Below are 13,430 nucleotides of genomic sequence, written 5' to 3'. Positions count from 1 at the left end.
TAAAAAACACAAGCACATGGAGGCTAAAGAATACATTACTAAATAACCAAGAGATCACTGAAGAAATCAAAGAGGAAATCAAAAACTACCTAGAGACAAATGACAGTGAAAACACGACGATCCAAAACCTATGGGATGCAGCAAAAGCAGTTCTAAGAGGGAAGTTTATAGCTATACAAGCCTACCTCAAGAAACAAGAAAAATCTCAAGTAAACAATCTAAACTTACACCTAAAGGAACTACAGAAAGAAGAACAAACAAAACCTAAAGTTAGCAGAAGGAATCAAATCATAAACATCAGAGCAGAAATACATGACATAGAAATAAAGAAAACAATAGCAAAGATCAATAAAACTAAAAGCTGGTTCTTTGAGAAGATAGACAAAATTGAGAAACCATTAACCAGACTCATCAAGAAAAAGAGGGAGAGTACTCAGATCAATAAAATTAGAAATGAAAAAGGAGAAGTTACAACAGACACCACAGAAATACAAAGCATCCTAAGAGACTACGACAAGCAACTCTATGCCAATAAAATGGACAACCTGGAAGAAATGGACAAATTCTTAGAAAGGTATAACCTTTCAAGACTGAACCAGGAAGAAGCAGAAAATATGAACAGACCAATCACAAGTAATGAAATTGAAACTGTGATTAAAAATCTTCCAACAAACAGAAGTCCAGGACCAGATGGCTTCACAGGTAAATTCTATCAAACATTTCGAGAAGAGCTAACACCCATCCTTCTCAAACTCTTCCAAAATACAGCAGAGGAAGGAACACTCCCAAACTCATTCTATGAGGCCACCATCACCCTGACACCAAAACCAGACAAAGATACTACAAAAAAAGAAAATTACAGACCAATATCACTAATGAATATAGACGCAAAAATCCTCAACAAGGGCTTCCCTGGTGGTGCAGTGGTTGAGAGTCCGCCTGGCGATGCAGGGGACACACGTTCGTGCCCCGGTCCGGGAAGATCCCACATGCCGCAGAGTGGCTACGCCCATGAGCCATGGCCACTGAGCCTGCGCGTCCAGAGCCTGTGCTCTGCAATGCGCGAGGCTTCAACAGTGAGAGGCCCCCGTACCACACACACAAAAAAAAATCCTCAACAAAATACTAGCAAACAGAATACAACAACACATGGAAAGGATCATACACCATGATCAAGTGGTATTTATCCCAGGAATACAATGATTCTTCAATATACGCAAATCAATCAATGTGATACACCATATTAACAAATAGAATAAAAACCATATGATCATCTCAATAGATGCAGAAAAAGCTTTTGACGAAATTCAACACCCATTTCTGATAAAAACTCTCCAGAAAGTGGGCATAGAGGGAACCTACCTCAATATAATAAAGGCCACATATGACAAACCCACAGCAAACATCATTCTCAGTGGTGAAAAATGAAAGCATTTCTTCTAAGATCAGGAACGAGACAAGGATGTCCACTCTCACCACCATTATTCAACATAGTTTTGGAAGTCCTAGCCACGGCAACCAGAGAAGAAAAAGAAATAAAAGGAATACAAACTGGAAAAGAAAAAGTAAAACTCTCACTGTTTGCAGATGACATGATACTATACATAGAGAATCCTAAAAATGCCACCAGAAAACTACTAGAGCTAATCAATGAATTTGGTAAAGTTGCAGGATACAAAATTAATGCACAGAAGTCTCTTGCATTCCTATACACTAATGATGAAAAATCTGAAAAAGAAATTATGGAAACACTCCCATTTACCATTGCAACAAAAAGACTAAAATACTTAGGAATAAACCTACTTAGGGAGACAAAAGACCTGTATGCAGAAAACTATAAGACACTGCTGAAAGAAATTAAACATGATACCAACAGATGGAGAGATATACCATGCTCTTGGATTGGAAGAATCAATAATATGAAAATGACTATACTACACAAAGCAATCTACAGATTCAATGAAATCCCTATCAAATTACCAATGGCAACTTTTACAGAACTAGAACAAATCCTCTCAAAATTTGTATGGAGACACAAAAGACCCCAAATAGCACAAGCAGTCTTGAGGGGAAAAAACGGAGCTGGAGGAATCAGGCTCCCTGACTTCAAACTATACTACAAAGCTACAGTAATCAAGACAATATGGTACTGGCACAAAAACAGAAATATAGATCAATGGAACAGGATAGAAAGCCCAGAGATATACCCACGCACCTATGGTCAACTAATCTATGACAAAGGAGGCAAAGATATAAAATGGAGAAAAGACAGTCTCTTCAATAAGTGGTGCTGGGAAAACTGGACAGCTACATATAAAAGAATGAAATTAGAACACTCCCTAACACCATACACAAAAATAAACTCAAAATGGATTAGAGACCTAAATGTAAGTCCAGACACTATAAAATTGTTTGAGGAAAACATAGGAAGAACACTCTTTGACGTAAATCATAGCAAGATCTTTTTTGATCAACCTCTTAGAGTAATGGAAATAAAAACAAAAATAAACAAATGGGACCTAATGAAACTTCAAAGCTTTTGCACAGCAAAGGAAACCATAAACAAGACGAAAAGACAACCCTCAGAATGGGAGAAAATATCCGCAAACGAATCAATAGACATAGGATTAATCTCCAAAATATATAAACAGCTCATGCAGCTCAATATTAAAAAAAAAAAAATCCCAATCCAAAATTGGGCAGAAGACCTAAATAGACATTTCTCCAAAGAAGACATACAGATGGCCAAGAGGCACATGAAAAGCTGCTCAACATCACTAATTATGAGAGAAATGCAAATCAAAACTACAATGAGGTATCACCTCACACCAGTTAGAATTGGTATCATCAGAAAATCTACAAACAACAAATGCTGGAGAGGGTGTGGAGAAAAGGGAACCCTCTTGCACTGTTGGTGGGAATGTAAATGGATACAGCCACTATGGAGAACAGTATGGAGGTTCCTTAAAAATCTATGACCCAGCAATCCCACTACTGGGCATATACCTAGAGAAAACCATAATTCAAAAAGACACATGCACCCCAATGTTCATTACAGCACTATTTACAATAGCTGGGTCGTGGAAGCAACCTAAATGCCCATTGACAGATGAATGGATAAGGAAGTTGTGGTACATATATACAGTGGAGTATTACTCAGACATAAAAAGGAAGAAAACTGAGTCATTTGTTGAGAGGTGGATGGATCTAGAGACTGTCATACAGAGTGAAGTAAGTCAGAAAGAAAAAAACAAATATTATATATTAATGCATGTATGTGGAACCTAGAAAAATGGTACAGATGAACCGGTTTGCAGGATAGAAGTTGAGACACAGATGTAGAGAACAAATGTATGGACACCAAGGGGGGAAAACCGCAGTGGGGTGGGGATGGTGGTGTGCTGAATTGGGCGATTGGGATTGACAAGTACACACTGATGTGTATAAAATTGATGACTAATAAGAACCTGCAGTATAAACAAACAAAACAAACAAACAGAACAACTAATACTAAACTTTATTTGGGTTATTTGTATGGAAATATGTTAATATAAATGTTTCAGACATTACATGAAATTTCTAAAACAACAACAAACAACAACAAAAAAAACCCCTCTAGGACCCACCCACCTCTGTTACTTTTTTCATTAAGGTCTCTTGATTCCAGGTTTGAACTACACTCTTTTTAAAAAAAATTATTCTATTGAAGTATAGTTGAGTTACAATATTGTGTTAATTTCTGCTGTACAGCAAAGTGATTCAGTTATACATATATACACATTCTTTTTCATATTCTTTTCTATTATGGTTTATCACAAGATATTTAATATAGTTTCCTGTGCCAACTACACTCTTTAGAGTGCATCAAACAGTACCTCAATTGTCTAGCTCCTGTCTCTGGTCCCCTCCTCTTAATTTCCCTGTCTGAGCATAGATCCGGAAGAGACCTTTCTCTTTCTTCCCCATCTTTCTGCTTTCCCCATCCTAAGTCCCCACATGCTCAGGTGCAGGCACTTGGCCCATGACATTGCCCTTTCCCTTTCTCTCCACCAAAAACTCCTGGGGTTTCTTGGCTCTGATTGTACACTGCAGTGACTCACTCTCCTTTTCTTTTTAAAGTTCAGTTTCCTTATCATGGCTTTGAGTTCCCTTCTCCCTTTTAGGTCCTGAACTGCCTCCCCAGCTTCATCTCCCACCCCTCCAGTCTACACTACATCTGCTCCACCCTTCCATCCACCTGACTGTTCCCAGGCATTCTCCACTCATGCATTTTTCCTTGTCTTTGCTCTGGGTGTCCTCTGCCTTCAGTGTCCTTTTTACCATCCTTTACCCATGGAAATTCTACTTCTTCTTAAAGCTTTGCTGAGTTCTAATAGCCCTTCCTCTGTAAAGCTTTCCCTGCTTCCCCAGTCAGAACAAATCAGAACTGACTGCAGTTCCCCACTCTGCTTTTATTTTCCAGTGCTACCTGCTCAGGATAGCTTTCTTCATGAAAAAGTTATCATATTATGTAGGTAAGGACTGGATTCTCAGCAAGGTATCACATTGGAAAACAATTGCTAAATTATTTGATCTAAGGTGTTAATTAGCTGATAAATTTAACTTACAAATATAGGAGGCAGGTAATTACAGTAGACAGACTATATCATTGAGAGTCATGAGACCTGGATTGAATCTCAGCTCTGATTCCTCCCTTTATCCCTCCCTGCCTCCCTTTCTTCCTTCCCAAAATGAGGTTGGCAAAGTAAACCTCAGCCAGGTAATGCAGGGCCTTACAGCCCATGCTAACTGTAAACAGAAATCATTAAAAGATCCTAAGGAGAGGATTGAGAAGATCAGGTTTCTGCTTTGGAGGGATTTTTGGTTTGTTTGTTTGTTTTTGTAAAATATACATAACATTTACCATTTTTATTATTTGTAGGTGTATATTTCAGTGGCATTAAGTACATTCACATTGTTGTGAAACTATCACCACCATCCACCTCCAGAACTTTTTCACCTTCCTCAAGTGAGATTCGGTATCTATTAAAAAATAACTCCAGGAAAAAAAATAAATAAATAACTCCGGGCTTCCCTGGTGGCGCAGTGGTTGAGAGTCTGCCTGCCGATGCAGGGGACACAGGTTCGTGCCCCGGTCCGGGAAGATCCCACATGCCGCAGAGCGGCTGGGCCCGTGAGCCATGGCCGCTGAGCCTGCGCATCCGGAGCCTGCGCTCCCCAACGGGAGAGGCCGCAGCAGTGAGAGGCTCGCGTACAGCAAAAAAAAAATAAAATAAAATAACTCCCCATTCTCCTCTCCCCCTACCCCTGGCAACCACCATTCTACTTTCTGTCTCTATGAATTTGACTCTTCTAGGTACCTCATATGAATGGAATCATACAGTATTTGTCCTTTTGTGTCTGGCTTATTTCACTCAGCATAATATCTTTAAGGTTCATCACGTTGTAGCATGTGTCAGAATTTCCTTCATTTTTAGGGCTGAAGCATACTCCATTGAATGTATATACAAAAAAACCCCTGATGTTTTGTTTATCCATTCATACATCAGTGAACATTTGTGTTGTTTCCATCTTTGGCTACTGTGAATAATGCTCCTATGAATGTACAAATACCTGTTCAAGCCTTTGCTTTCAATTCTTTTGAATACATACCCCCAAGTAGAAAATAATAATAATAATTTTTAAATAATAATAAAATATATATTTTAAATATCTGTGTATTAAATGCATTTGCCCATTTAGCTGCAACCATAAAATGGTATTTTAAAATACTTAAATTAAGAATTAAAGTTAAGGAATAAAACCTTATATATAATAGCCAAATGAGCCACAACTCCTGTGACATTACAATCACCTAGTGTTCCAACTGCTCCAGCTGAGCCCCCTCATACTTCATGAGCTACTCTCTTCCCTGGGCCCAGCATCACAGACCTCATTCTGCCAGAACAATATAAATTTCTGACTCCCCATCCATGCCCCTCTACAACTAGGTCTAGCCTTGTTTTCCAATTACTCCTCAGAATTTAATAAAATTAAAACTCCTTACCCCATCACCTAAGATTCTCCGTGGTCTGGCCCTGGATGCCCCATCTCTTACTTCTCATCCCCACTCACCTTCCAAGCCAACCATGAAGAAGCTATTTGCAGTTCCCCACATGTACCAAATCTCTGTGCTTTTACACTTGTTTTCCTTTCTGATCTGCCCTGTGCTTCTTTGTCTGGCTAATTTTTATCTGTCCTTCAAGACTCAGTTCAAGCATTAGTTTTTACAGGAAACTTTTCATGATCCACAGCCCTATTCCCCACCACCACTCATTGCCACCCAGATGAAGGGCCCCTCCTTGGCTTTCTCAGAATATTTTCAGCATAGCACTTAGCAGAGTACATCACCATCGTGCATCTATCAGTCTCTCTCCAAAGGGCAAGGACCGTGCATTTTATTTATTTCCCCCTGCCTGGCATACGAGTGGTACTCCATAAGTTCAATGAAGGAATGAATTACCTCGAGGCAGTTGGTAAAAAAACAAAGAAATATAGAGAAAAAAATGACTACTTGAATTTGTGATTAGTAGGTTTAGAAACTCTAATTTTGACATACTGGAACACTTTCAAATTCAGAATCTGTTAGATCAGGAAAAAAATTCAAACCACCTAAAACCTGAACCTTTTATTCTCTTTCATCAAAATCATGGATGAATTATATTTAGGCCAGGAAACTTAGAATATAATTAGATGTAGCTATGTTCATGCATATGCTAATATTAATCTAACTTTAAACACCTGGAAAGGTATGAAACATTGGGAAACTTTAGAAAATTCACCTCCATTCCCCATATCCTACAACCCAGCCACCTGGCCCACTAGAACAAGCTGTACCGAAGTTCACACTATTCTCTTGACGTCCTTCTTCCACCTGACAAACTCCTCCCATACTTCGGGGTCTCATTCAAGTATCTCTTTCTCTGTGAATTCACACCCTTCCTCGCATGTAAGTGCTCTTTACCTGGGTTCCCTTAACATTTTATTCTTACCAGAAATGTAGCATTTATCAAATTTTAACACAGTTGTTTATATGTCTGTTTCCACTGCTCTACTGTGGCCACTTTTTGAGGGTTAAAATCTTATTCATTATTGAATTTCCAGTAGTTAGCACAGAGCCAGCCATCAAATAGGATACACAGAGACGAGAGCAAGGCAAGAAGGAAGTAATGAAGAAAGGGGGTGAGGGAGGAAGGCAGGAAGGAAGGAAAGAAGGAAAAACAGAAAGAAGGAGGGAGCTGCCCTAACAAGGGAAGAAACCAGCTGTGGAAAAGTGTAATCTGAGTCCAACAGAATTACAGAGGCAAGACCCAGTCTTTGCAAAGAGAATAGTTTCAGTTGGGTGACCTAGTGCCTAAACAGAAATAGCTTTCCTTTCTCTGTAACTTAGAGAGTTTTTTATAGGAGCTTAACGAAAGCCAAGAATAAAAAGAAAAGATAAACTAGGAAAGAGATGAATCCAAGAATAAAATTCTTTCCTCCGTATGATCTTATTATTTTTTTAAATGGAGGAATATAAGATAATGCATTTAATATGTTACTTAATTTGAACATTTAGAAATTTCCCCACAAATAAAAGGATTTATGTTGTGCATTTTAAATGCCAGATTAAGGGTATTTTGATTACAGGATTGCAGAGGGAGAAAGGGGCCATAAGAAGTGGCAAGCATCATCTTTAGAGATAGACTTCAGATGTCCTGGAATGTAAGCTGGTCAGTGGGGGTCTTTTGGTGGAGAGAGAGGCAATTTGCGGCACAGGGATAAAAGAATAGATGAGGCTGAAAGGGGCTGAAAGAAGGAATGAGAATAAAAGACATAAGGGGCTGGCAATTCTCCAACAACTCTGCTCTCCTAACCCAAGAACCCTCAGGGATAAATCTAATAATAACCCAAGGATAAGACAGGAAGATCATGAAGGAGTAAAAAGATACTTGGCAGTTTTCACATTTGTGTTTCTAAAGGGTTACATTAAAATCATTACCAAAAAGGAAAATTATTTAAATGTGTCCTTATTGTGTGTACTTTTTTTTAAATGAAATTCTTGGTTCTCATTGCATTGAAAAATACACAGAAATAGATGATATGAAATGACTGAAATAAAAATATAATAACTACAAGTGACAATAATAGAAACAGTTGCTTTTCTACAGGAACTTAGCCCACTTCTAAAGACTAAGGGCAAAAAAACCCTGCTGAGTTATCACTGTTGGTTTTGCTCATTGACTGAATCCAAGTATAAAAACACAATATAAAATTGGGCATAGGATTGGGCATTGGTTAAATTTATAATAATAGAATTAATATCAACAATTATTCTTTTAGAAAACAAAGATTCAAGGCTCACTGTATGACATATACAAAGCCTCACTCATATACTTTACTTTTATGAAAAAACCTAGAAAACGGCATGACAAATAGACTAAGGAAAAAGAAAACTGAAGAGTTAGTTTAAAATGCTGAACAAGAGAAAGGAAAGGTAACTCACTGCAGCAATGCTTTGGTCTTCCTGGTGGGGTCTTCTGGCCTGAAGTTTTTATAGGCTTCTACTTCGTGTTCTATGGACAGCAACTGTCCCTGCAGTTTGTTCCTGAAGTTAGGTAGGGTGTCTCGAATGTGGTTGGTAAGTTGCTAAATAAAACAAAACAAAAATCATACAACAGATTGAAGATCAATTCATAAGACAAAAATCGCCCTTCACTGTTTTCCAGGTCATTCAAAACCTTAAAAAGCCATACATACATGTGAGACTGACTGTGTAGACAGATAACTCCAACTCTCTCACCCACTGCCCTACGGCGAAGCTCAAAATTCCTTCAGCTGAAGTCACTTGCTTGGACAATCTTTTTACGTCTGGGATACCCTGTTAAAAGGCAGCTAATGTCAACTAATGAAGCTGCCTAATAACACCTTAACATGGATTGATTTGTCAAATCAGCTACCTTGTCGAAAGGAACCTTAAGTTAGAATGTGGTACAAATGAAGGAAATGGAGAGTTACAGGTGCTGCCTGAGTTCTCAGGACTAAATGGCTTACCACTGGTGGAGCTCAGAGGTACCTGTCAGCTGTTAAGTTCCTCTCCATTCCATAGCTCAGGCAGGTGTTTCCTCTCACCTTGCACACAAGCTTTCTTGTTGATATCTCTACCTAACCACCTTCTTGGCATTTCCACTGAAGTCATCTGCTGGCACCTCAAGCTCAGTCTGATAAAAATATTCTCCAAGAGATTTTCTAAGAGGGACAAAATTCATTCAGAACAAAGGTGGGATATAAACCCAGACAGGTTAGCTCTCTGCCTGATGTTCTTTCTATTACAGTGTAATTAAGGAAAGTCTGAATTAAAAGGAAAAAAAAAGAGCACCTTCTTGAACTGCTTAAGGAATAAACTCAGAATCAAGAGAAAGAATATCAACTTCATAGAAATGTAGGAAAAAGAATAATAAATTTAAAGTAAGGGGAATAAATAGACCCAGACTGACTGAAGAACCATTTAAAATCATTTTTATGTTCATCTGAGGTTACCTGGATATATCTATTCAATAAATCTATAGTTATTTAATTGTCAATAGTTCATACTATATTATACCCTTGTCCACAGTTATGACTTATCATGCTATTCCCCTGGCATGTGCTGCCATTATGGCTCTGAAGCAGAAAACAAAAGAATAGAGAAGACTGCATTCCCAGTAGCAATTCCACAAGACACAAACCCCCAAATCTAAGAGTAACCACGAGAAACTAGTAGCCACCTGACTGCCATGTGAGTGGTAAATAATCAAAATACTTGGTTTCTACCATTTGTTTCTCATATATCTCAATAGCAAAGCAATACTGTGGACCACTCCTAGCTTTCTAAAACACTTCTTTCCTTAGCTTTCGTGACCCCAGCTCCTGTCATTTTTCTCCTAACCTTTCTGAACACCTTCTCCATCTCCTTTGCCAAGTTGTTCTCCTCTGCCAGACCTGTAAATATTGATTTTCCTCAAATGTGGGTCCTACACCTCTTCTTTGGTCACTGTCTGTTCTCTACTAAGGCAATCATTTCATCCATGGTTTCAATAAATATTCAAACACCTGTGGCTATGGACATGTTATCTAAAGACCAGACTTCTTATCTTTGGTGAGGGTATATGTATTAGACCACCTGCCTGACTTATCCTCTTGGAAGCATCAACCTCAGCATGTCTGAAATAAAGTACCTAATATTCCCTTCAATGTTCTCCATTTTGATGATTTCATAACAACCTGGGAACTTGGGAGTTATCCTTGACTTTACCTCTCCATCACCCACCAGAGCTAATCTACCACCAAGTTCTCAATTTTCCAAAACATTTCTCAAACCTGCTTTCTTTTCCCATCTCCACTGGCCCTAACCGAGACCAAACTACCATCATTTCTCACTTTGACTCCTAAGTGGTCCTCTCATCTCTACTCTTGGACTTCCTATCTGCAACCACCATAATCCTTTTTAACCCACAGATATGACTGTGTTATTCCCCTTCTCAGATTCTTTAAACAACTGACTTCCCACTGCTCTTAGGATAAGAGCCAAAATGCTTAACTTGGCCTACAAACACTGTAGGACCCAGCCACTGCCTGCATCTCCAAATTCATCTCTTACAACTCATTCCCTCATTCTCTGCGCTCCAGCCACAATAATATTCCTTTCAATTCCTCAAAAATGTCCAGTTCTCTTCCAGTTTTTGCCATAGTAACTGGCTCACGGTCAGAGGTGTTGGTGCACATTAAATCAGCAATAAAATTATCTTAACTTCAAACACAGTATGAAGGTCCTTGAAGCAATACAGAAACAGATTATCTAGGAAATGAAAGATCTTCAGTATAACATTTATTCAATTTTCAGTCAACCAGAATCAGTTATGCCATAATTTAGGGGTCACCTGTAGTAACCAAATGATCAATCATATCCATCCAGTATTCACAATTTAATTTATTTCTGACTTTATCTTTCTAATCATCTTAGTGATATTTCTCTAAGACTTTTTTTCTTAGACCAGTATAGGCATGAAACCAGTAATCAAAAAAGAATTTTACCAGAGCTAAATATATTGATAGACTATCATGGTTCATGCATGACAAACCAGTGTTCCTTCTCTAAACCATGTTCATAATTTCTAAATGACACAACTATCACTGCTTCATGGCTTCCAAATACTCATCTACCCTTAATTTAAAAGTACAAATTTCACATTAAAATAGAAGTACTATGTCGCTTAAAATAGAAGTACACCACTGCTTTTTATTTTCTAAAACTTCTTCAATTGTTTTGCCTAAATGGTTCAGATATAATGTAAGAAGCAGCCTATTACTGTGTTAGCCTTTACTGACACCTTCTAGGAGGGAACATCAGAACTTTCGATAATTACTTGACTGATTTAAGTTCATAGATAAAAGTTAGAGTGCTTTTATTTTCTTAAACTTAATTGGAGTATAATTACTTTACAATGGTGTGTTAGTTTCTGCTTTATAACAAAGTGAATCAGTTATACATATACATATGTCCCCGTATCTCTTCCCCCTTATGTCTCCATCCCTCCCACCCTCCCTATCCCACCCCTCTAAGTAGTCACAAAGCACCAAGCTGATCTCCCTGTGCTATGCGGCTGCTTCCCACTAGCTATCTATTTTACGTTTGGTAGTGTATATATGTCCATTCCACGCTCTCACTTTGTCCCAGCTTACCGTTCCCCCTCCCCGTATCCTCAAGTCCATTCTCTAGTACGTCTGTGTCTTTATTCCCGTCTTGCCCCTAGGTACTTCATGAACATGAATTTTTTTTTTTTTTTTAGATTCCATATATATGTGTTAGCATACGGTATTTGTTTTTCTCTTTCTGACTTACTTCAGTCTGTAGGACAGACTCTAGGTCCATCCACCTCACTACAAATAACTCAATTTCGTTTTATTTTATGGCTGAGTAATATTCCATTGTATATATGTGCCACATCTTCTTTATCCATTCATCTGTTGATGGGCACTTAGGTTGCTTCCATGTTCTAGCTATTGTAAATAGAGCTGCAATGAACACTGTGGTACATGACTCTTTTTGAATTATGGTGTCCTCAGGGTATATGCCCAGTAGTGGGATTGCTGGGTCGTATGGTAGTTCTATTTTTAGTTTTTTAAGGAAACTCCATACTGTTCTCCATAGTGGCTGTATCAATTTACATTCCCACCAGCAGTGCAAGAGGGTCCCCTTTTCTCCACACCCTCTCCAGCATTTATTGTCTGTAGATTTTTTGATGCCATTCTGACTTGTGCGAGATGATATATCCTTGTAGTTTTGATTTGCATTTCTCTAATGATTAATGATGTTGAGCATTCTTTCATGTGTTTGTTGCCAATCTGTATATCTTCTTTGGAGAAATGTCTATTTAGGTCTTCAGCCCATTTTTGGATTGGGTTGTTTGTTTTTTGATATTGACCTGCATGAGCTGCTTGTATATTTTGGAAATCAATCGTTTGTCAGTTGCTTCATTTGCAAATATTTTCTCCCATTCTGAAGGTTCTGTTTTCGTTTTGTTTATGGTTTCCTTTGTTGTGGAAAAGCTTTTAAATTTCATTAGGTGCCATTTGTTTATTTTTGTTTTTACTTCCATTACTCTAGGAGGTGGGTCTAAAATGATCTTGCTGTGATTTATGTCATAGACTGTTCTGCCTATGATTTCCTCTAAGAGTTTGATAGTGTCTGCCCTTACATTTAGGTCTTTAATCCATTTTGAGTTTATTCTTGGGTGTGGTCTTAGGGAGTGCTCTAATTTCATTCTTTTACATGTAGCTGTCCAGTTTTCCCAGCACCACTTATTGAAGAGGCTGTCTTTTCTCCACTGTATATTCTTGCCTCCTTTATCAAAGATAAGGTGACCATGTGTGTGTGGGTTTATCTCTGGGCTTTCTATCCTGTTCCATTGATTTATATTTCTGTTTTTGTGCCAGTACCATACTGTCTTGATTACTGTAGCTGTGTAGTATAGTCTGAAGTCAGGGAGCCTGATTCCTCCAGCTCTGTTGTTCTTTCCCAAGATTGCTTTGGCTTATTGTGGTCTTTTCTGTTTCCATACAAATTGTGAATTTTTTTTTCCTAGTTCTGTGAAAAATGCCAGTGGTAGTGTGATAGGGATTGCACTGAATCTGTAGATTGCTTTGGTTAGTAGAGTCATTTTCACAATGTTGATTCTTCCAATCCAAGAACATGGTATATCTCTCCATCTGTTTGTATCATCTTTAATTTCTTTCATCAGTGTCTTATAATTTTCTGCATACAGGTCTTTTGTCTCCTTAGGTAGGTTTATTCCTAGATATTTTATTCTTTTTGTTGCAATAGTAAATAGGAGTGTTTTCTTAATTTCACTTTCAGATTTTTCATCATTAGT

General features: G+C 38.1%; 1 protein-coding gene across 7 annotated transcripts in view; it reads right to left on the bottom strand.

The window, feature by feature from the left end:
• Window positions 1–13,430, bottom strand: part of DNM3 (dynamin 3) — a 574,033-nt gene that overhangs the window by 358,836 nt on the left and 201,767 nt on the right. For all 7 annotated transcript variants that reach the window (XM_065883171.1, XM_065883141.1, XM_065883152.1 and 4 more), the window contains exon 7: window positions 8,525–8,667. In XM_065883171.1, coding sequence (XP_065739243.1) covers window positions 8,525–8,667 — 143 coding nt within the window. The remainder of the gene's footprint in view (window positions 1–8,524; window positions 8,668–13,430) is intronic.

Source organism: Phocoena phocoena, chromosome 1, assembly GCF_963924675.1.
Source record: "Phocoena phocoena chromosome 1, mPhoPho1.1, whole genome shotgun sequence".
NCBI classification, from domain to species: Eukaryota; Metazoa; Chordata; class Mammalia; order Artiodactyla; family Phocoenidae; genus Phocoena; species Phocoena phocoena.
This window is presented reverse-complemented; position numbering and strand designations above follow the sequence as displayed.